Source organism: Euleptes europaea, chromosome 3, assembly GCF_029931775.1.
Source record: "Euleptes europaea isolate rEulEur1 chromosome 3, rEulEur1.hap1, whole genome shotgun sequence".
Lineage (NCBI taxonomy): Eukaryota > Metazoa > Chordata > Lepidosauria > Squamata > Sphaerodactylidae > Euleptes > Euleptes europaea.
In genome coordinates, this window is record NC_079314.1 from 95,642,833 (window position 1) to 95,664,573 (window position 21,741).

At 43.4% G+C, this 21,741-nt stretch overlaps 1 protein-coding gene across 3 annotated transcripts; it reads right to left on the reverse strand.

Annotated features, from left to right (window-relative positions):
• Positions 1-287: 287 nt before the first annotated feature.
• On the reverse strand, positions 288-21,223 carry WASHC3 (WASH complex subunit 3). 3 transcript variants are annotated; one of them, XM_056845916.1, is made up of 7 exons: positions 21,146-21,223; positions 15,145-15,243; positions 10,740-10,805; positions 9,755-9,886; positions 9,501-9,608; positions 2,119-2,183; positions 288-459 (listed from the first exon to the last, which is right to left on the reverse strand). In XM_056845916.1, the coding sequence occupies exons 1-7, from the start codon at positions 21,194-21,196 to the stop codon at positions 375-377; spliced, it is 606 nt and encodes a 201-aa protein (XP_056701894.1). In that variant the 5' UTR covers positions 21,197-21,223; the 3' UTR covers positions 288-374. The 3 variants fall into 3 exon arrangements, with proteins under 3 accessions (XP_056701894.1, XP_056701893.1, XP_056701895.1); XM_056845915.1 differs by having other exon boundaries at positions 9,501-9,611; XM_056845917.1 differs by lacking the exon at positions 10,740-10,805 and having other exon boundaries at positions 9,501-9,611.
• Positions 21,224-21,741: the final 518 nt, after the last annotated feature.

The window sequence follows — 21,741 nt, forward strand, 5'->3', positions numbered from 1 at the left end:
ACAGCAGACAACTATCGGGAAATAATTCCTCCCACCCCAAGGTTAAGTCCAAAGAAACTTCAGAGAATGCCATTTTGTAAGAAACGCAAAGCCAAGTATTACTCTGAAGTTCTTTAGAACAGTAACTTAAGTCAAGGCCATTGCATCATAAGGAAGAGCACAACATCATAGTCTCACTTCTGCTTTGACTGAGACTTCATTCAAAACTGCGGAAGACAAACAATATGACCCCAGTGCAAAGTAACCATTTCTTCAGCAATCCTTCATATGGCTCAAATTACCAGGAATCTTTCAGATTAGGTTTTGTATATTAGCATTTGCAAAGTTTGCAAAGTGCTTTCAAAAGGAAAAAAAAGAATCAATAATCAGCACTTTTAGTCACTAAACGAGGATTCGCTATCAGAACTTCCTTCTGCATTTGCCTCCCCTCCCCACGCAGGCACTGCAGCATCTGGTGTCCTGCAACAGAAAGGTGAAAAATTACAAGTCTATGGGTGCTTTCACACATCCTGAATAAGGGCACTTTCAATCCACTTTCAATGCACTTTAACGATTGTTTGCAAGTGGATTTTGCCGTAAAATCCAGCTGCAAAGTGCAGTGAAAGTGGATTGAGAGTGCATTATTTGGCATGTGTGAAAGTGCCCATTATGTCTAGAATGCCAGAAGGCATAAAGCTAAACAAAGCACCCACATTCAATGGAGAACATATGGGTACCTGGGAAAGGAAATACAATTTCAGAGCTTTCAATTAGTATTCAAAATCCAGGGGAACTGAAGATACAATATACTGTAGTGGTTAAGAAAGTGATCTGGGAAGACCCAGTTCAAATCTCATCTCAGGCGTTGAGTACACAATGTGGCCGTAAGCAACCTTAACTCCCCCACCTCCTACGGATCTGATAGCACTGACCTATTTTATGGAGTTGCTGTCAGAATTGCTGAGAACGGAGCCTTGATTACTTACCGTGAAGGCTCCTTCTCTTTTGAGGAGAAGGTGTCTTGAGCTGTGGGTTATTTTCCTTGCTTCATCCGGGAGGCAGGACCTAATTTTTTTAATTTCCTGTCCCCGCTTGGCGGGAAAATAGCCAACTGAGACCCAGTTCCGTCCTGCCTCTGAAAGGGGGACCAGGCTGCTGGCACAGCTCTGTGCTAGTGAATTAGAGCAGGCTTTGTGTTGGAGCTGTCTGATCCTCTAGTTTGTCTACCTTCCACCCTACACCCACCCTTACCTACCTTTTGTGTTTTCTCCTCTTGTGTGTGCGATTACCTCGTCCTCAAAGCCCTCTTTGGAATTTTTTCTAACATGGCGGACGCTGCTGTCGGAGCAGGATCAAGTAGGGCTGGTCCAATCCGACCAAACAGATTTCGCCTCTCCCAATGGTCGCGCTGGCGGTCCATTAGGGAGCTTAGAGCCAGAGAACGAGGAGCGGAGCAAAAAAGCGGCGGCGGCTGAGCCCTACTTGATAATCCTGCTCCAACAGCAGGTCGTCCTCTCTTTCCAAAATGCCATCCGCCATGTTAGAAAAAATTCCAAAGAGGGCTTTGAGGACGAGGTGATCGCACACACAAGAGGAGAAAACACAAAAGGTAGGTAAGGGTGGGTGTAGGGTGGAAGGTAGACAAACTAGAGGATCAGACAGCACCAACACAAAGCCTGCTCTAATTCACTAGCACAGAGCTGTGCCAGCAGCCTGGTCCCCCTTTCAGAGGCAGGACGGAACTGGGTCTCAGTTGGCTATTTTCCCGCCAAGCGGGGACAGGAAATTAAAAAATTAGGTCCTGCCTCCCGGATGAAGCAAGGAAAATAACCCACAGCTCAAGACGCCTGAGCCTCAGTGGAGAATGCATATAATATTCTTATTATTAAATCATTTAGGACAGAATGTAACTGTGCATTTTCTATGAGCATTTCTCTCACACATACGCACCCCTCTCCCAGAAAAGCTCTACCTTGAAAGGTTCTGTGACACTGTACATCGAAGCCTTTTAACAGGTACATCTCAACATTGGAGGCTTTTCAGGTTACATTTCTCTGACGCTCCCAAAGGAGCACTGCAAGTGTCAACCACACCAAGTCATGCAAACAACATTCAAACAAAACAGCAGTTGTTGCTTACTCAAGAAGATCAGGGTTTAGTCCTTCAGAAACCATTTTGTTTCTTATTGCCATTACAGGGACGCCCTGAGGAGGCAAAAACAATGGTTAAAGCCCAGAATACTGAACAAGAACCCACATTTTACTGAACACAACATTCTCAAAGGGAAAAGGTCTTTATCCGACAACTGATGCTGCAGACTGGACTACATCAGGATGGTAGAAGGCTGTTATTTCCTACCACTACCTCTAACAAGAGAAATTTTGAAAAACTAAGTTCTACTTTTGAGAGAGTCTAAAATACCGCTAGGATAGTCTCCCCCCGCCCTTCAACTGATCAGTTTCCAAATACCTAGCCCATTTGAAATTCTCACCTCATGGCCCCACAAAATGGATGGAGGAATCTCAATGCTGCTTTCCAGACAATACCTACATCTGGCACTGGGTGTTATAATGGATATTTACATAAAAGCAGTTGGGGTCTGGCAAGACAAACAGAGCCGCGCAGCCAAGGGAAAATAAGAAGTGGATGCAACAACAAGAAAAAGACAAGGCATGTGTGTGCAAGAAACTGAACGGGTCTTCAACTGACTGAATACTTGTGATGTTTGTTTACTCATGGCTGCAGTAAACAGATATGGAAATCCATTCTGGTCTCTGGTAGAAATCAGGCTTTCCAGTTGCCGCACGATCCCTTTGAACTGGCCTTCCGAAGGCTATACACCCCATTAGCCCTTTAAAGGGCCTGTAAAACTCTGAAATAATTGTGTGAACCCAATTAAAAACTTGTATCAGGTGGGTAGGCATCTTAGTCTGTATTAGTAGAACAAAAATTTGAGTCCGGTAGCATCTTAAAGACCAACAGCATTTTCCAGCGGTATAAGTTTTTGTGAGCCAAAGCTCAGCATCAGAGAAGTTGACTGCAGTGAAGGTATTGAGGTTACTGTAATTTGTCAGCTGAAATTTACTTGGTCATGGTTTTAGACAGTTAAGACTAAGGGGGAAATGCTTCTGCACTGCAAGTACTCCTACTGCAGGTAGACTTTTAAAATATTAGGGAAGGAGGTTTGAATGTTGGGGAAATATTTTCCTGCAGGGTGCCCGAGAACAGTCAGGGAGTCCCTACCCTCTGCCAGGGACATGCCTGCAGGTTTTCTCCTGTGTTTCTACTGGCATCATGGCTCAGAAAGAACACACTGCTGTGCCATTATTGATGCAAAGGTCAGAAGGGAAAAAAATGTACGATTTCTGATTTCCAAGATCTACTGAAAGTTTGAAAAAAAGATGTGAGAGACCTCAAAATCTAAGTGAACAGAGGTGTGCGGCTGGTTTTGGAAAGGAATAGACAGAGCTTGGCCAAAGTAAGTAGAAGCCTTTAAAAGGGAGAAGGGAATCATGACTGCCATTTCACGGAAGCCTGTTTATACTGGTGTCACTGGGGAAAGCAAAGAGAGCCATTTAGGCTGGCAGAGTGATAGCCACACTAATTCTGTGATTAATATTTCCCTGTATGCATCCGTATTCAGAGAGTTTTCCCCCTCCAATACAAACAATTAAATAGAGCACTTTAATACTGGGAATCCACAGAGCTGTTATTACTGGGAGTTGCACAGTTCTTTTAGAACTGGGAGTCACCATATGGAAAATATAATACAAAACATGGAGGCTAATGTTCTTTTCTTGAACCTCTGTTATCCAAAGACTTCCTTGTATCTCACAATAGGAAAATTACCACCAATAACTATGAAAGCTTTCTGACTGAAGAAACAGAGAACGTTAGGCAGGGAATAATTCCTACCACTGCTACGAGGACAGTAGAAAAAGGCACTCCAAGAAACTGGAAATTTATGTCAGAATTCTCCACTGAAAGTTGGCAGCCAGCTAGATAACACCTGAGATTAGGTCTTTGCATAAAGGCCCACAGAGCTAGGTACTGATGTGAGGTGAAATCAAGACATCCTTTTCAAGACAGCTTTTTCAGAAGGAAAAACAAATGAACAAGCCACCCTAAAATGCTTTGGTCAAATAGGGATATCTATAAAATCAGTATAAGTCGGAAGTGACTTGACAGCACTTAACACACATACACACAAAATCAAGTAAAGTGTATTTTATCAGGCAGATATAGAAGGCTTTTTGTATTCACAACTGCCTGAAATACTCCTATATCACTCTGTTCACTCAGACAGTGGCATCCCTTTCACAGCCGTAGGTCCACTTATGCCTTTTTGCCAATTTCCCCAAGTTTCAGAACTGATGAAACGCATATGGTATCACCTCATCACATAGGCCACCCACAGGCCACATTTAGACATCACAGTGAGCTTCTGTTTGTTCATGATGGGCATGAAAAGGGTTTATTTGCTTTGTCTTTCCCTCATGTGTGACCAAGAACTTCCCAGTTTGGGAAGCCTTGAATTCAAGCTTGAATTTGTTGACACACACAAATTGAGGGGAGTGCATAAACTGGAGTTTGTCTTATTAACTTGTGGTTTAGAATCATGTGGTTTGTGTAGAAACAAATAGCCATTTGGCTGGATATCTGAATGCAGCCACATTAAAAAAAACATGTTACCTACGCAACATGGAATGGATTTTAGGTTATGCCTGGCCAAAGGTACAAGACTTCACTACCATTTCTACCTGCCTGGCTCCCAATAAAGAACTGGGTTGAAGCCTTTTGCAAAAAAACACTGCAGTGGTCTTCCAAATATCAAGCAGAAAGTAACGACTATCTTTTGTTACTTGTGAGCATGGCAGGAGAGAATTGAGGCTACTGCACAGCCCGTACAGTCCAGCAGTTCTCAAAGTTCCTGCCTTCATAAAAAAATTTATTTGGCTGTCCTCTGAGGGCTTCCTACATATTGCAAAAGATTCAGGAACATATTTGAGGTCACACACAGTTCACGGAGGAGCTGGCCTGGCCTTTTGAGTTCTGCTCTTGTGCTCGTCTTCTCAGTTGTATCATATACCCCAAACCTCCTGTGACAAGCCCTTCCTTGAAACCGAGGGGATCCACACTGCCTTTCTGATGAATATGGAGAACCTGGTCAATGTTGAGATGTAAGCTTTCCCCTCAGTTACAAGATGTTCGTAGGGTAGCAAGAGTGAAGTCTTTGGGTCACTGCTGTGAGGGAAGTTTTGTACTGAGCTTGAAGAGTACAGGGATCACTGAAGCAAGAGGTTTAATAAAACAACTGAGAAGATTTATCCATATTCAGATTATGTGATAGATTCTCTTTAAAGCTTGTAGTTACCAGGTCTGCTCATTATCAGAGACAGGCCTCACAACTCTACCCTCTCCCGGAAGCAGAGTTAAACCCCTCTGCCACACTACCAGGCAGAGCTACACACAAAATTGTCTGCTCCCTTGCTGTGATGATTCTCCTCTCCTGTCTGCACTCTCCCTCAGGCAGCCCTCAACCCCTCTCTGGAAGGAGATTGGATGCCGAAATGGCACTTCCATTGGCTCAGGTGTCAAAATCGCTGAGTGGTTGTTTTACCTTATGTCTGTCATACCCCCTCTGTAGTCACAACACTGCAGAAGATCTGCAAATGTAAAGAAACTGTCTTTTAGGGAGCCTCATCCATCATAACCCATCTTCTGCTCAAGACAGCCCCAAGATGGCTGCCGTTGAGCTCCAAGGAAGAACTGGACATCACCAATTAAATATATTGTGCCATACATTTTAGCACAGTGCTCAACTAAGCTCTGAGTTCAACAGCAAGACAGTCCCAAAATGCCAAAATGAGCTAACTGATAAGTACTTCCTTCCCATTTCAGAGATTTCAACAGTTACAGGCTTTTATTTATTTCGTGAAGTCTCTCACCTAGGCTTCAACCCCAGAAAGTGTCCTGGGAAATATGAAGTAAGAAATGGATAAGATGAAACATACATACCTAAACCTTGATGCAGTGAGCTTTTTCACTCGCCAAAATTTTTATCACACACAACACTAACATGATTTATAAATCAAATAAAACCCTGAAGTTGAGTCTCATAACTAATGCAAGAGGAATTTAAGCTCATATACTTGAGGCCTATAAACAGTTAGCTTAAGGTTTTATGAAACAGGTGTCCAATCCCAAAGATAATTTACTTCCAGACCCACCTTTAGCTGGAAATTGTGTATTATCTATCTCCTTTGAAAAAACAAAAGCTTATCTGTCTTACGAATCAGAGCTGGCTTGGTTACCAATACAGATGGGTCTTCTTTTTTAAAAAAAGTTTATGCTCCTTTCAGTTATTGAGGCTTGAACCATACATTTGAACCAATCAAACCAATTTGCTTCTCATGGATTTTTGCCATCTTTAATATTGCTTCTAACTTTATGGGGGGCTAATTCCTTGGCCATCAGAAATCATGATATATTCAGTTCCTCAGAGGGAGGAGTGTGGCTCTCAACTTGCATACAGGAGACTTTAGCATAGGTTCGACGGGTGGGACATCTGCTCTACATCAATGTTCTTCTAGGCCACACAAGCTGCCATTCAGTGCAGAATTAGGCATGCATGAAGTGGTTTGAAATCAAGGGGGTTAACTGCACCTAAATATATTTTGGATCATGGATAGAGATATTGTCTCTAGGGACACAGTATATTTAGAAAAACATGATGTGTGTCGTCCTCCCACTGCCTGCGCAAAGTGAAAATTTTTATGCAAGACACATATCTACCCAAAAGAATGATAATGATACTAGTGTACACTAAAACGCACAGAGTGTGCCACCATGTTTATGAGATTCTTTTGTGTTTGTGTTTAACAGTTTTAAAGCTCGCCAGTAGACCAAGATACATGCACTAAGGCATTTGTACTTTTACATTCTATTCATATGGCAAATAGTCAATTTTTATATGCTGATAAATAAGCTATGCATTTTTAAGTTGTTAAAGCAGTAAAATAAGTTTAGGTTTGGTAAGGGAATAAGTATTACATATATTTCAATTTCTCCCCAAATTTGTTCCCCCCCCCAAAAAAAACCACTACACCTCTGAGACTGACAGGTTAAGGTTCCGCCTCTCCATAAGAGCAACCACTAGGAACTGACGGAATGTTGGTGAGAGGCTGACAACTGAAAAAACTGTCATTTCAGTTCAATAAGAGTCAGACCGGCTGGGTGAAAGAGCTGTAAGTTCAAAACCAGCCTCTGGCATATGAGCAGCCTACCTGGAAGAAAGTCCATTTGCAACCAAGAATCCTGAATGCCTAAATAGGGCTAAGTTAAATTGTGAAGAAACTTCACACTCTCTACCTGATTCACACCAATGTTGTATTCAAACCATAAATAAAAATTTACTCGTTTGCTTACCCCTGTGGGCTGGATGTGTACAGTCTTCAGGGAAAGAAGCACACACACACAAACTAAGATCTGGTCTTTACAGATATGTATTAAGATGTTAGTAAATGGTGGCAGCATGTGACTGAAGTACCGGTTGAGTCCCAGCCCCCAACAACTCTGCGCAGTGTCTCAATGAGGGGTGATTATTAAAGGCGAATGGGCTACCCTGTCTGGTGGTGTCTCTGTGAAAGAGAAAGAGGCGAACTTGTGTTTGAAAGGTAATGAACTGACACATGAAGCTGCCTTTATACTGAATCAGACCTGTGGTCCATCAAAGTTGGTACTGTCTGCTCAGGCCGGCAGCGGCTCGCCAGGGTCTCAGGCAGGGGTCTTTCACATCACCTACCTGCCTAGTCCCTTTAACTGGAGATGATGGGGGTTGAACCGGGGACCTTCTGCATGCCAAGCAGATGCTCTACCACCGAGCCACAGCCCCTGACCTACCTGTGACCCTCAACCTGTGTGACAGAGGTTGTGGAGGTTGACAAGTGTCTCTGAGTGAGTGAAAAAGGGCATCACCCCCCTCCAAACACTCCAATTTTTTACAGCTTCAAAATGTCTCCTGATCTTTTTATAGCTTCAAAAATGTCTACTGATTTGACATCTCTGCCAAGAGAGTTAGGCACATTTAAGAACCTTAACCACAGAAGAATAAGGGACCAGCAAGCTGCCTCCCTTTGAGCCAACTACTTAAAAAAAGAAAAAGACTGAATCCCACAGACAGACCCATAAGTATCAGAGCACACAGTGCAGTGAGTGTTCTCCTTTCAACAGCACCCCAGTCTTTCCAAGTCCATCAGCAATTAGCTAGCCATACAATGCCAATACGCAAATACAAATTCACAGGAAAATTTCTGCGCCAGCAGAAGGGTCTGGTGGAATATCCTAATAACAATATTGCAGAGTCTGCACGGCCTGTATTTAAGACTGACTCAACTGCAACCGCTGGACACAGGCAATGAAATCAAGCTGTTGGTTCCACTTTAATGTCAGGGAGACCACAGGTCATGTCAAATGGGAAAGCATGCTCGTAATTAGTTAAAATGAGAGCAACTCACATGGTACCATGGCAAAAAGCAACTTGGGAACACATGTGAAGAATTGTTTCCATTGTATTCTCCAGGAAAGGGCATGTACTTCTCCCTCCCCAACACCTTTGATGAATAAGCAGCCAGAGTGGTTCTGGCCTCCTAGACCAAACTTCTTGCCTGACTGCTTTACTCCAACAAGACTCAGAACGCCTTTGCCTGTATTGCCTGGAAGGGTCAAGGGGGCACATCCCCCCCCCCCCGCACTTTACTTAAATAGCCAAAACAATATGGTTGCAATGGGACCTATTTAGAAAATTTCTAGGCTGCCTTTCCAATCTCAAGTGCATAAAGTGACACCACCTCCCCGCCCTAGTGTCTACAACTTACAAATGTGGGTTTTTTGCTTTTATGAAAAGACAAGCCTTTATGGGATAGCTCCTTATTTGACAATATAACTGGATGTGGATTGTTGAGTGGTTCAAGTAGAATATATGACCTACTTTTAAGCCTGGCGGAGCCCCTGTGTGTGTGTGTGTGTGTGTGTGTGTGTGTGTGTGTGTGTGTGTGTGTGTGTATTAAAGCAATAACAGGGGAAAGACTTGGGCTACAGCATCTCTAGAGAATACTGGAGCTGGACTGAGTGTTAATGCATTGCTTGAGGCAATTTTGCAAGGCGATTTAAACCTAATCAAGGATCTCCCCCTCCAAACCCTTGTCGCTAGTCACTGTTGAAAACAGACTAGATGAACTCGTGGCCTGAGTAGCAGGGCTCCAGTGATATTCTGATGTTCCCCCTGCAAGCCTTTTTTAATGAGATGGGCTTATTAGTATGAAAACTAGCTTATCCCTCTTAATGAGAGCTTTGACACACAGAAAAGTCACCATCACTGGGGACCTCAACATTATATGGTAACCTCTATGAGTAATTGTTTTGCAATGCACTGCATGCGGGAGTGTCTTTTAGGAGCTTTGCTATAAAAGTTTGAGTTTGGCATTTCTGACCAGCATGAAGAGCAAAATAAACAGGCTTACCACTTGAACCATTTTGAGGTATCTGGCATAGCGTGGATCCTTTGCTACAGTTGTGACGTTCTCGGCCGTTCCTTCCGACTTCAGTTGTCCTGTCTCATGTACGCTGCCCTGCTGCACATAGCAAGCATTGCCGATAAATCTTTTATCAACAAATGTGGATTTAAAAAACAAAAAAACTAAACTAAACAAAGAGCTAACCAGAGAAAATGTCATTTGAGATGACACTGACCTCTTTGTGCTCTAAAACCATTTACCTCTGACTGAGGAGAAACATTTGTTGACTGTGGATCTGTTGAGGCTTGTGGGATAGGGCCATTCATAACACTGTTGACGCTGGTGTTGGCTACTTCACACTTGACATCTTCTAGCCCAGGTATAGAAGACAACTGAAGACGGACAACATCATAAACAGAAGTCAACATTTTAGCAGTGAGAATACAAGCTACTATTTAGCATTCAGCGCACTCTCCTTCACTAAATCCTTGCACAGGCAAGGTCTGAATGACAAAGATAATGTCTCCTGTATGTCCTGTCACTAATAAGGATTTCCCTTCTGTTTGAATTGCATAAAAAAACTATAGACATACTGTGGCAGACCAGGAAGGAAAGGAAGGGGGGTGAGCTCAGGAGGAACAGATGCAAAGGGGCTGGAGGAAGTTCTCTGGGTGGAGAAATGGGTTGCCACCCGGTAGGACCTGGCCTGGAACATCCATGGCCAGGAGAGGCTGGCTGATCCACATAGCAGCTGTCAAGGGATTAAGAGGAACTGGGGCGATAACCCATGCACCTGTAGTTGAGGGGTGGAGCCAGTTGTTGTGGAAAGAACTTAGGCTGGTGGTAGAGAGGTGTGGGAAGGGAGCACAGGAATGAGGTGGCGACCCACAGCTGGTGCAGAGAAAGGATCAATGGAAGCTCAGGCAGCCAGCCAGGCAGAAAGAAATGAAGTCACTTCATCAGCAGAACCTGGGATACTGTAAGCCGGACAGTTGCTGTGTTTAAACTTTTTGCACAAATCTTGATTTGAGGAAGCCTGGGCATGGAGCCCCACCCCACTCCCAGCCTGCTGCAAGCCTCCACACTTGCAAGCCCTGGTTTACTGACCCAGTGCAGACACGTGCCATTCCACCCTCATTTCTGCATTCAGAAAAATACAGCTGTGGAAACTGTACACAACACAGGTAAGAGCTTTAAATATGCTTTAAAACAGCACTAACAAGAAGAGACATCTCACATACCTACCTTTGCATCTAGAATGTTGAGCAGAGTTTCAATTTGCTGAATTCGGAGGGAGAGAGCCAACAATTTCTGGAAAACAAGGACACAAAATATTACTCAGTATTGTACTAATTGGTTGAATCTCCCATTCCTCTTCCAGCCAAAAAAACACTTATTACACCAGTCAGTCATTTGTAGAACAATTATACAGCACAGGGTACAATGCTACTGTAAACCTTGTTTCACACAGGGATTGAAAATGTCTTACAATTAATTATGGGCCATAATCTTGGCCTGCTGTGTTTGTTGCTACCAAACATTTGTAGATATACCAAGGAGAAGCCCAGGAAGCCAGTTCCTAAAAATAACTTTTTTGTGTCTGTGCCGTCAAGTCACAACTGACTTTTGGTGACCCTGTAGGGTTTTCAAGGCAAGAGACGTTTGGAGGAGGTTTGCCATGGCCTACCTCAACGTCACGACTCTGGTGTTCCTTGGAGGTTGCCCATCCAAATTCTAACCAGGGCCAACCCTGCTTAGCTCCTGAGATCAGGCTAGCCTGGGGCTATCCAAGTCATGTTAAAAAAATAAAAATAACTAGCCCATTACAAACATTTAACTCCTCAAAAATACGTATTCACCACTTGGGTCTTAAGTGAAAGAAAGCCAATTGTTTTAAGTTTGGTTGCCAGGAAACCACTCTATTTGCCAAGGCAACCAAGGAAAGGGTCTTCTTTCAAATTATTTGGTAACGGCAAGGATAGATTAAAACTACATGGAGAGAACATGAACTGGAAACACTGGAATAGGAATGCAAGACTGGACAACCGGAACCCACCACATAAGGCCTGTTACTATTTGATTCCACGAGCGCAGTTTCAAGAACATTTGTGATGAAAGCACGGCTGGCGTCAGCATGCCCTGAGGTGGGGCAGCTGCCGGGGCCCAAGGTTTCTAGCTGGGCCAACTGCTACTGATGCCACTTGCGCACTCACATGCTAGGACTTTACTACCCATGCTCCCTGGTGCGTGCACTGCCTAGTGCCAGTAAGGAAAGGTCTGCAGGCAGCCATGAGCACAGGCAATGGGAGTGCTTGTGGACAGACAAGGGATGGGCACACAAGTGGTTGGGAAACATGCGGATGGGTGGGAAGGAAGGAGGGCATGGGTGCCTGGTGGTTGGCAGAGGAAGAGGGCCTTAGGAACCCTCTGCCCAAAACCTAGATGAAAGAGTATGAAGCAAGCATCAACTGGACTGCCAAGTGATGAAAGAATGTATGTACCTTTTTCTATTAAATTTAAATAAACCTGCATATTACTAAAAACAATACAGGCTGGTATCTGAAATCTAAAAGAAATAAAAGAGATGAATGAACAAAAGCTGCCACTCCTTGCTGAAAGAAAAGGCCAGCCCTGTTAACTTTTAATTCCCTCTTAGAGTCTTACACCAAAACCAAAATAACTTCTCCAAAAAAAGAAAAGAAAGGAAAGCACGCTCCCTACCATCTCACTGATGGCTATACCGATTAAAGCAACTAAAGCTTGCAGCCCTAGCCGTAAGCACTAATCCAGTTTGGAAGAAAAATACAGAATGAATCTCACACAATTAAAGGGAAAGTCAATGGAAATCACTTGTACTCAAAAAACTTTTGAAAACCCCAAAGCTAAAGAACAAAATGCTCCAGTCACGCCTCAAATCAAATGTCATGTAGGATTCCTCTTCAGACGCAAGCTAACTTGCAAAACGCCAGGCCATAGGAACCGATATGGTGGCTTTTAACTAATTGTTGCCAGATGCAACCAGCCTGTGCTGTACCCAAGAACTCTTGGCCAATGCGGTGGTTGGCAGCTGTGTGGTGTTCTCACTGCCTACTGGCACAGTAGTAAGTTTTTGCTTGGCTTGTGGAGCCAAAAACTTTTAACACCCTGAGAAACATGCCATCCAGCCAACATAAGTGACAGATTTTTTTTAAAGGCTATTTGATCCCCATGTCTGTTGTTATAGATGTGAACTTCGTTCTTCAAAATGAATGTCGTTGTTTTAAAGTGGCCGAAGATATGAATTAGAAATAAGCTAATTATTTTTTAAATTAAAAACTGATTAGGCATCTGAGTTTTCATGGCTCAACATCGATTTATTTAAGACTATTTATATCCTGAAAATGCTTTGCTTTCTGAGGATCTTAGGTAGGGACTATGCCTTGAGTAAGAACCTGTGTTGAAGGGAATCCCTGGCACCTCCAGTTAATGCATCTCAAACACTACATGTTGAGAAAGACATTTCCCTGGTCTTTGTAAGTACTTATTTGACATTATGGCTATAAACGAGTTTGTGGTACAAACCCTGGTTAGACTACGAAACATAGAAACATAGAGCTGTAAGGGACCTCAAAGGTTGTCTGGTCCAACCCCTTGCACTACGCAGGAAATTTACTTCCTCTCCTCATGACCCCAGTGATCCCTGCTCTATGCCCAGAGGAAGCCAAAAAACCTCCAGGATCCCTGGCCAATCTGGCCTGAAGGAAAGCGGCTTCCTGACCCCAAAGTGGCGATCGGCATTACCTTGGGCATGTGTGACAAATCAAAGGGAGGCTTGGATTTTTTCCAGGGAAATTAGGTCCGTCAGAAATTTGATGGCACACAGAGGCTTGTAGTAAAAGTTCAAAACAACAGGAATTTATTCATGACAGAAAGGCAGGATGAGGGTTTAGGCAGGTAAACCTGGATTTCAGAAAGGTATGAGGAAAATCCACAAACAAACAGAGAGTAGGCACTTCACAAATATATATATATATATATATTTACACAAGAGAAGTTTGCTTATTCTAGATGGTATGGCTAAATTCACTTCAGGATGCTAGATCTTTGTTTTCACTGAGAGGCTTGCTTTTGTTTGTAAGTTTCTTGTTTAGATTTCACTTGAGTTGACTTTAAAACACACTCCAGTTTCAGTGTCAGGAGTAAGGAACTACACAACACTCTTCACCAGTTTAACACCTAAACTGGACTGGGATTACTCAGGACTCTGGAGACTAATTCTCCTTAACCTTACTTAGGGATCACTCAATACGCCGGAGATGACTTCCCTCTCCCTGGTTTTTGAGAACTCTTTTTCCTCAGAGCGAACTCCCCGTGTCAAAACCCAGGTGCACTCTATTCGCTCAGAGTCAACATCCTTATGAACCGAGTTGCTGATTCTGTATTAATCAAACAGCTTAAAACCGTGTTCCTTTTCATTTCACTCCTGAGGACGAATCCCCACACAGCTGCCACTAGCTTCTCAGAGCTCTGTCCATCCTGAACCCTAGAGCTGAACTGCCCCTCTCGCTGACCTGAGAGCTGAAAGTAACACTTTCACTAACCACACCCAGGACTCCCTTTAGCTGTCAATCAACTGCCTCTGAGGCAAGAACAGCTTCCTGGTTTCTAGTGTCTTCTTCACAGCGTGGAAGAAAGGACCACGAGAGCCAAGCACTGATGCAACCTTTCCTGCCCTTCCTCTCAGGATCTGCCTAAGTTCACAGAATCAGCATTGCTGTCAAATGGCCATCTAACCTCTGCCTGAAAACCTCCAAAGAAGGAGTGCCCATCACCTCCCAAGAAAGCCTGTTCCACTCAGGAACCGCTCTAACCGTCAAGAAGTTCTTCCTAACGTTTAGCCGAAAACTCTTTTGATTTCATTTCAACCCACTGGTTCTGGTCCAACCTTCTGCGGCAACAGAAAACAACTCTGCACCATCCTCTATAGGACAGCTCTTCAAATACTTGAAGATCTCTATCATATCACCTCTCATTCGTCTCCTCTCCAGGCTAAACATACCCAACTCCTTCCACCTTTCCTCATAGGGCTTGGTCCCCAGACCCCTCACCATCTCTGTTGCCCTCCTCTGGAAGCATTCCAGTATGAGATATGGTTTGCCTGAAAACCACCATCAGTACGTTGGTTGCCTCCTTTCCTGCCTCCAAGCAGAACTCCCCGTTACTACCCACAGCTCCCTTGCACTGTCTGGCTGCTGGCAAAGTGCCCCTATATATGCTGCCTGCTTGCCATTTGTTGGCTGTGATGAAGAACCAGGGAAAGGGCAAGGAAAACGAGGGCAACCTAAGCCCCTTGGAGATCTTCAGGCTAAGCCAATTGTCTGCCATGCTCCTCCTCCCCACTTTATTTATTAAAATATTTATATCCTGCCTTTCCTCTTGGTTCAAGGAGGCTTACAATAATAGTTAATAATAGCTTTCTAGCCACTTCACTGCATTCCCTGAACGTTCTGACCTGAAACAAAGTTGATTATAAAAATCAACTTCCGCTTGTTGTTCGGCCACATTCTCTAATCTTGTTCTCTCGCAGAAACAAAATAAAAGAGAAGACACACAGGAGCATGGCCAAGTCAGTCAGTCACTGTTTCCCAAAATATAAACAACGTATACATACCTCTTCACAAACTGTAGAAAATCTGTTAAGGAACTGAACTGTGTGAACCACAAACTGGTTTAGAAAGGCCACTGTTCTCTTCTGCTGTATGGCTGGAACCTGTACAATTTAACACACACAAAAACACATCAGTAACTGATCCAGTATAACCTTTAAGTCCTCCGTACAACACAGCTTTGCCATTTTCCTCTCCCACATTTCGTATACATACTGCTTTGTTTCTGATACGGTGAATTTCTTCCAATTTAAGATTTTTAAACCAGTACTTCAAATCATGAAGATCACACAGAGAATTGTATAATCGTTTATTTGTAGCTCTTTCCAGTTTCATAGCATCTGCACATTAGGCAAATACATTCTTTTTCAACTGAGCTATGGATGCAAATACTCAACACCACTGGGTCTGCAAGAATGTATTTGATTAGATGCTAAAGGATGTGATCCTAAGCATACTTACTAGAGAGTAGGTACCACTAAATTCAACACCTAGTATATATACACTTAGGATTATATTGTCAACAGAACAAAAATAAAGATTAGGGCTGACCACTAACAGAGTACATTTTATTTAAAATACTTATATCTTGCAGTCTTGCTCCTGATACAGCCTACAGCAAAGTTTTAAAATTAGACAACAGAGCAGAAAAATGCAAGTATTAACCAGGAATAACAGCCAACAGCTCCTTACAGCATTCTATACTTTTAAGAGTTAAGTTTAAACATTTTTAAAACTCTGCCAGCAACAAAAGGAGCAGTAAATAATATCTTAAAACTGGAAGCTCCAAAGAACATTTCAAAACATCAGAGTAATATTATCATCAAGGCAGCATCAAAAACAGGTAAGATATGCGGGGATGCAGAATTTCACTAGACCAAAGGTTCTTAAACTGTGGGTCATGACCCCATATGGGGTCGCGTAACTGAAGGTGAGGGTCGCGAAAAATTTGGCAACAGTAAAAGGTTTCTTTAATAAAAGGTGTCTTTAATAAATGGTAAAATTATATGTATACCAAAGAATTGTTTTAAAATAAATTTCTTTATGATTTATTATTAGTAAAAGTTTGATTTGTAGACCTATTTTATATACCTATATACCCGGGGTCACGTAAAACTTTCTCGGGCGGAAAGGTGTTGTGAGTCGAAAAAGTTTAAGAAGGCCCGCACTAGACAACATCAAACTGAGTTAAAGCTCAGATTTAACCTGGCACTGAAAAATTATTTACAGTGCCGTCCTGAGCTGCTCTACCCAAAATTCTACTAAACTTTATTCAATGGGGCTTACTCCCAGGAAAGTGTTCTTAGGACAGAACAGTTAACCCAAAGCTGATGGATGCAGGGAGGGAATTCCACAACAGGGTGCCACAATCGAGAAACCCCTTTCTCATAAGTGCTCTTTCTACCTCTGACTTAGGCGATAAATAGACAACAGTTTTACTAATCCATGTCTATAGACTTCCACAAGGGCAATTACAAGCCTCAAAAGCCTTTTTAAAGGAATTTGATCTCAGCAGCAAGGATGTTGGTAGCCAAGCATTGGAATCAAAAGAAGAGCCCTTCTGTCGAATCTTGGCTCAGGAGATGCTGACATATTGTGTTGATGGATAAGATTACATCATTTGGGCAAAGAGAAGAAAAGAGATTATCCGCACGGAAATTATTCACACAAAGACGGCTCCTATTTATAAAATATTGGAATAATATTAACCCAAAGGAATCAATGCAGCCTTGGGCATTATCATTTTGAGACTTATGCTTTAATTCAGACATTTGGACATTATAATAAAGATGTTTCACTACTTGTTTTGACACATGGCTTTTGTAACAGAAAGATGGATGAAGCATGTTATTAAATAAACATTATTATTTTTTAAAAAGCATCTCCCAGATCCCTCCTGGGTTTTCTGAACAATCAAGATTTGTGGCTCAGTTCAGAAATAATGGAAAACCATGGTTTATTTAAGGTAACTGTGACACACTGCCTGGCTACATGGATCCCTGGCTAGAGAAAAGGTGAGGAAAGCAGTGTTTTTCAAGGCAAACTAGGATTTCAGTGATCATCTGCAAGCCAAAACATGGTTTCAAAAGCTAGTTGTAATTAAAATAAACCATTTTTGGTGTTATAACTGAACCAAGCCAGTGAAAGAAACCTGTGCATAGTCACACTGCAAACCCACAACAGCCACTGAATCTGACTCCTGCTTTAATCCATGCACTGCTCCAAGAGCATCGTTCCCCACCCAGGAATGAGCAGAAGAGTCCATATTACACATCCTCCTCACTTGGGACTTGCCTATGCAAATAGATCATTCCGACCAATACCACTGAAATAAAAGTTATCAGCTGTAAGCCTGCCTCCCTTCTCACCCTCTAATCTATCCTGGGGTTGTTTAAAAGGGGGTTCAATAAATTTGGATATTTCAGTGGCAACTTACAGGAAATTTTTAATCTGATGCTATGGGAGAAGCCTAGTAAAGCCAAATAGGATTCTTTCCATTTCCAATAATTGTGCTATTTTTCTTCTTTGACATCTGCCATAAGGCCCTTCAGACAGGATTGGCATAAAAATATGTTCCCCAGGGACTGGGCGACTGTGATCAACATGAAATAAATCACCATGGCAGAAACCCCAAAAGAATTCTCCTTATGAGCCAAAGATCACAGCCCAATTCTTTCCCCTGTTGCCACCTCTACTCCCTGGCTGCTTTAGTCATCTGAACACATGGCACCAACCTTGCTCCCTTGCCTGTACTCTTCTTCCCAGGTATCTGGGCAGTTTTGGCCATAGCTACACATGCCTCCAGTGACGTTTTGATTAGATGACTCCCAACACAATCTGTACAGGGCTGCCTTTGCTCAGAAATTGTGACTGATATGCAATGCGACCACAACACCCATGGGGCAAACCACTTGAAGTGGAAACTCCAACTTCATACTATCTTTGCTGGTTTCCACTTAGTTTCAGGGCCCAATTCAAAGCACCTCCATTTAAAGACACTATTTAAGCCCCCACCCCCTCCAGCACAAGCACTTCTCAAGGACCACCTCATCCCCCATAAACCAACCTGGACACCACGATCACCATCAGAGCATCTTTTTCATGTTCCATCACCATCCCATGGGGTAGATACATGGGCCTTTTCTGGCACTGAGCATGTATGCATTTAATTAACATGCATTAATTTTCTCCCGAGTTTGGACCCAATGCAGCTTTTTTGAACGCCGTTCTCTCCTCATCCATTTCCCTACAATAGAAGCCCTGTAAGGTAGGCCAGGCTGCGAGTTTGTGATTGGCCCAAGGTCACTCAGCAAGCTGCCATGGAAGAAGTGGGATTCGAACCTGGGTCACCCAGAGTTCCAGTCTGCCACTCTATCCACTACACCACACTGGCTCTATGTAGACCTCCCTGCCAGGGGAATGTTGCTTTGCTTCCTTATGGCTAACCTTCTATTACTGCATTAAAAAACTTTTCCTCTGGAAAAGTACTTCATCAAGTCACTTCCATATTACACTATGTTTCTTCTGTATGCTCTTTGCATAACAGTAGTTGTGGACCTGCAGGACATTTCACTTCAGATAGAAAGGTGGGATACAAATTCATTCTGCTCTTCATTGTGGACAGTTATCTGTATAATGACTGAGGCAGCCATTGCCTGTTTGATGCTTGAATGGAGTCATCAGAAGTACTGTCCCTAAACATGGAAGGTTCCAGTCTTATCAGTTAGTAGACACAGGCAGCAGTTTCGTCTATCAGTTCTTTTAATCCTCTAAAACACTTCTGTGCAAGCAGTCATCATAACACATTGTGGCAATGAAGTCCATGAATTTCTTTCAGGAAGAAAGCCAATTGTGCCCATCCTCCAGACTTCTAACTAAAAGTGGCACAGATTCTTAATCCTGTTCCTTGTACTACATTATATTTAATAAGACACTGCCTTCTAGGAGAGCGAGTCATCTGTGAAAGAGGGCTGATATATGGCAGATTCTCGCTTAGTTTAGCAACGCAGGACTTGTACCCCTTTGGAGACAGTAGCAAATGTTTTCAAGAACACACACCCAAGAGGTAAAGCATCTGCTCTGTAGCCTCAGTATTCTTAAATAAAGATAAGTGCACACTACACTGCTGCCATCAAACTTTGGTAAAGGGGCCAAACTTAAAAGGGGAGGAGGAGAAAAGGAGGGAAACTAAACTACTCACAGGTATCCTTTACTGAAAAAAAGACTCACTGTTGTTCTTTGAATGAGCTGTTCTGCAAGTTTTACAAAACCTATCCATTCATGCTTGTTTAGGTGGCCCGGGGTTAGCGTTTGTGTGTAAAGTGCTGTCAAGTTGCAGTCAACTTATGGCAACCCAATAGGGTTTTCAAGGCAAGAGACTAACGGGTGGTTTGCCATTGCCTTCCCCTATGTAACAACCCTGGTATTCCTAGGTGGTCGCCTATCTAAGTACCAACCAGGGCTGACCCTGCTTAGATTCTGTGATTATGATGAGATCATGCTAGCCTGGGCCATCCAGGTCAAGGCCCTGGGGTTAGTACCTGTTAGAATTTAGGCTATCCTTAGGGCCTGCACCAGGTCACATCAAAGATTTAACAGAAAAATTACACTAACAGGAAGTAGACCTGGGTTAAGACCCCATAAAATCCTTCTCATCTCCCACTCTTCTCAACTCAGCCTCCCCACATTTATTATATGTATCCCAGAATTATCTTTTTTTCTGTTCCACATGCCAGTGTTGATTTCATATTTTATATAGTTTTATATTGTGATCTTTATTAGTTCCTTTCCTGCCAATATTTTTCCCTTGTTGTATTACTTCTACCTTTAGCTTTATACACCTCCTTGAGAACATTCAGCTAAGAACACAATGTAAAAACGCTTTAAACATTAAATACATAGCTACTAGTGCAGGAACATTGCCAGGAAAACGTGGCAAGCCTGGTTCACCCTAACAATACTTACCGGTAGATCTGGCTTCACATTCCCTCTGTGAGGCAAGGTAAACTAAATCCCCAAGCTTCTTCTCAAGAGCTTAGGAGAGGGACCATAGGGACAATTTCCTCATTCCACCACCAGCACAAGCTGGAAAAATATCTTTTGAAACATTTCTTTACTTGTTTATTTTATTTAGATCCCACCTTTCGCCCCAACGGAGACCCAAAGTGGCATACATCATTCTCCTTTCTTCCATTTTATCCTCCCAACAACCCTGTGAAGTAGGTTAGGCAGAGTGTGTGTGACTGGCCCAAGGTCACCCAACAAAGCTTCCATGGCAAAGTGGGTATTGGGGTTTCCCAGATCCTAGCCCAACACTTTAACCACGACACCACATGAAAGCTCCCTTATACTGAATCAGACCCTTGGTCCATCAAGATCAGTATTGCCTACCCAGACTGCTAGTGGTTCTCCAAGGTCTCGGACACAGGCCTTTCACATCAGCTATTACCTTTCAACTGGCGATAGCAGGGATTAAACCTGGGACCTCCTGCATGCAAAGAAGGGCTCTTCCACTGAGCCACGCCCCTTCCCAAATCAGTATTACCCTTCTTGGTATAAGCAGAGGACAAGCTGAGAATAAATCCTATGCATGCTTACTGAGGAGTAAGCCCCACTGAACACAGAGGGACTTACTTCCGAGTTTGCATTCATGGCTCATGACCAATGCTGATTTCTCCACACCCATCTCTCCCCTGGACATCCCAGACGCTTCTGCATACCCCACCTAAGCCCATCACGCCTGCTATTCACATTGACATACTGTTCACATTGACATACGAATGCTTGTCTGAATTCACTCTCCTCTACTTAAAGACGGATGGATTCACATTCTAGCTGTCTCTGAAGAAGTGAGCTGTGGCTCACGAAAGCTCACACCCTGCCAGAAAATATTTGTGTTAGTCTTTAAGGTGCTACTGGACTCTTGCCCTTTTCTACTACTTCTGAGTAAACATGCCTAGGACTGCACTGCCAGGGACAGAGGAGACACCAGGAAAGTGCCTATACCTTGGTCAGATCGATGCCAGAGCCTACAAGGGGCAACCCGTCTTCATCCATCTCCAGCAGCCGCTCCCAGCGTCCTACAAACTACTACTAAGGAGAAGAAGCGCCTATCAGTCCGGAAACGGACTCATCGCCGCCTCCGTCACCGGAAACGACCCGCTCTTCGCCGCCCACAAGAGCCGCAGGGCAAGGACAGAAGGGACGGCGGAAAGAGGCTTCCGCCGCGTTGCATCCTGGGGGTTGTAGTTCGGCTGTCACGAGCCTCTTGAGGCGAGAGAGGCCCCCTGTCCCCTCTCGCCTTCCGTTCGCCGGTAATGAGCCAGCCTTTTACTAACAGAAATTCCAGGCCTGAAGCCCTGTGGTTGCCAAGCAACAGCCATTGAGGGAAATCAGTTTATTAAAGCTACAGGTGCTCCATTTATCAATCTGGGGCTTTTTCCAGGTTGATAGAAAGATGTCACTGGGTTTAAGTATCCTCAAATTTGGCTGACTTTGATAATTGATAATATCTGCCAGCTGAGGGCACACTTCATGAATCCAAGTCTGAAGTCCAGGAAGGTTCATGTAGCAACAAACTGCAAGTCTTTAAGGTGCTACAA

Coding starts and splice junctions, on each gene's coding strand:
- WASHC3 (XM_056845915.1), bottom strand. CDS start 21,196: ATGGATGAAGACGGGTTGCCCCTTGTAGGCTCTGGCATCGATCTGACC. Junction 10,806..15,144: donor TTTCTACAGTTTGTGAAGAG/GTATGTATACGT, acceptor CTTGTTTTCCAG/AAATTGTTGGCTCTCTCCCT. Junction 9,887..10,739: donor TCAACATTCTAGATGCAAAG/GTAGGTATGTGA, acceptor GTCCGTCTTCAG/TTGTCTTCTATACCTGGGCT.